Source organism: Fulmarus glacialis, unplaced genomic scaffold (genome assembly GCF_000690835.1).
Source record: "Fulmarus glacialis isolate BGI_N327 unplaced genomic scaffold, ASM69083v1 scaffold13344, whole genome shotgun sequence".
NCBI lineage: Eukaryota > Metazoa > Chordata > Aves > Procellariiformes > Procellariidae > Fulmarus > Fulmarus glacialis.
This window is the reverse complement of record NW_009208753.1, coordinates 47,756-50,351: the sequence shown is the minus strand read 5'-3', so window position 1 is coordinate 50,351 and position 2,596 is coordinate 47,756. Positions and strand designations below refer to the sequence as shown.

The window sequence follows — 2,596 nt, the reverse complement described above, 5'->3', positions numbered from 1 at the left end:
CCTGCTTTGTAATCTCACCCCTAAACACCATCCACCTCCACTTCTCCAGCATGTAAGTAAAAGGCATTGTTCCAACAATCGTTAGCGCTTGTTTGAGCAGAAAGTTGATTTCAGTTTCTGAAGAGAGAAGTAGTTAAGGAAATGGTTATGGTAGCAATTAGTATTTGATTAGACAGCTAAAGTTGCTTCCTTTTACAGCTAATGCTTACATCTGGCTTGAATTACAGATTTTCACTAAGGAAAAAGTGGAAGGAAGAAAACTACTGAAAAAAAACATGAGAAAAAATCACTTAAGTATTGTATACAGTTTTGTCTCTCTTTCTTTTCCCTTGACTGCTTAAATAACCTAACCCTTTGGCATTTACATGTCATTATCCTCCATTGAAAACCCTCCCAGGCTCTGGGGAATTTTGAGCTGAGGACTTTGGTATATCTCCATCCTTATAAGGTAATACTCAGAGAAGCAAGACAAACCGGATTATAATGAGGGCCTACCTACGTTGTCCATCAATATTCACTTAAATGGGAGATGTAAATCTCAACGCCTCAGTTTCATTTGAACTGCTAAATACATACCTTGGTAGAGATATGTACAGATTCATGCAACAGGAATTGAAAAGATTATTAGAGGCTCATCCAAATGAACTATGAAGATTTTGGGATGAGTTGTTAAGTGCTGAAGGTAACGAAGTGCTAGCTATTTGTTTCTAAATTATTTAGTGGCATTATTAAGTAGTGTTCCTTGCTTCATGATGTAATTTGGGAAAAAAATAGTATTTCTGGTAAGTTGGTGAGGTAGGATTTTCAGATGCTTCTCAGTTGCTCACTCAGCTTGCAGACACGATCTTCTGCTGCAAAGTAAGGCCTGCAAGTGTTTTCACTTAAATATATAATATTTATGCATTTATTTACCTTCATCCTCTTGGAAAGTTGGCTCTAAGAGGTCAAGAGATTTCAAGTGCTGAGGAGTGGCTGCAGAAAGCGACATAATTTCACCTACTGCTTCATGGAAGCCCTCGTTGGCGCCGTCTCTTAGCAGGTAGGGCTGCACGTAGTACGCCATGTCGTACTCGATGTGGCCCATCTCATGGTGCGCGGTCAGGAAGTCATCCATGGTCACTTTGGTGCACATCTTGATCCTGTGCGCCAGAGCAAAGTGTTTGTGGATAGAGAGACGGTGGCCCAGCCAGCTGCTGCCCGAGCCCTGCCTGCCACAACCATGGGGCAAAGCAGCCTCCAGAGCTTGCGAACGCCCCTCACCCCTTGCAAAAACCTGGCAGCCACATCCTAGCATGGGGTGCAGTTTCTCCTGCAAGAGCAAGGCTTGGAGGGCATCTTGGCAAAACACTTTCAGCTACCTTGAAAGTGTGCTGGGAGTAAGAAAAAATTGCTGTTTTGCGAGAAGCAGCTGCCGTCTGAAACTTGGCGATAAACTCACTGCGTGTGTTGGAGTGAGTACCCACCATCAAACTCAGGCAGACAGCAGTGTAAAAAAAACTGTGTGTCAGCGACTCCTGCTACTTCATCCTCACGTAGGTACTAGTTAACAAAGGAATTTCTTCCAAATAGGATTTCCTTTCACCTTCCCCAGACTGCCGAGGTGTGAGGTGTGAGGCTGGCAGCTTTCACTAAGGCTCTGCTGGGGACCAGCCTCTTTCCCCAGGTAACTACGGGGACTGCAAGAGGGGACAGAATTTGCCCCAGGAGACTTCATTGTGTGGGAACTTGCTGGCCCTCTCCTTTCCCAAATATGGAAGAGATTGATGGATTTTCATGAAACTGGATATATCTGCTAAAGATAGTCAGTGGGCTCTCAGGAGGTTTTCACTTGCTACCCAGGGGCCCTGTGAGATTGCTGCAGAACGTGCAGGTGTCCACAAATCTCATTGATATCCACAAGCACCCGCATTTCTGCTTATTCCTTAAGCCCTAGAACATAGTAATTATTTCTATAACTCATATAAATAATAGTCACTTCTCTGCTTAAATTTGAGAGTAGTCCTTAGGTCTTGACAGAAAAAGTTACACAGAAAGGTTTACAGTCCCACAAGATCCCTGCTCTCTTGTCTTCCTTTCACCTCTTATCAGCCAGAAACAAAAAATAAGTAAGGGAAAATTGTAACTTAAACCAGCATGGTGCACCTTTAGTGAAAATATGAATGTTCTACGAGATGGTATAACAAGGGGTCATAGTAATTGCAGTACCTGTAGTCATTTTTCCCCAGATCCCAGGCCGTAGGATGGCAGACAACCTTCCTGTTGTCGGTTGGCTCTGTGAGCATGGAGTTATTCCAGAAGCCCTCAGTCATTTTGTAGAGGCCAATGGAGGTGAAGAAGGCCTCAGCGGTTTTGAATATTTTAATTGCATCCCATTTCTGAAAGAGACAACACCACCATTAACCACTGCTTCTGCACCGAGCCTGTTCCCGACAGCCGGCTTAACGCAGGGCAGCTGACTTGATATTTATCTCCCAGCGACTTCAGATCAGCACCTGAATTACTGAGGGTAAGACGGTAGTGTCTGCCTTCGGCACTTCTGTACATTCTGCTGGGAACTGGAATTAAGTGTTTTCCACTCAAACAAAATAGGTTTCTT

General features: G+C 44.0%; 1 protein-coding gene across 1 annotated transcript in view; it reads right to left on the bottom strand.

Moving 5' to 3' along the window:
- ACE2 (angiotensin I converting enzyme 2) overlaps positions 1-2,596 on the bottom strand; it is a gene marked incomplete at its 3' end in the record, with an annotated part of 16,963 nt that overhangs the window by 4,044 nt on the left and 10,323 nt on the right. Inside the window, exons 8-10 of the mRNA XM_009576601.1 lie at positions 2,206-2,375; positions 913-1,139; positions 1-117 (exon numbers count right to left, since the gene is read on the bottom strand). Coding sequence (XP_009574896.1) covers positions 1-117; positions 913-1,139; positions 2,206-2,375 — 514 coding nt within the window. The remainder of the gene's footprint in view (positions 118-912; positions 1,140-2,205; positions 2,376-2,596) is intronic.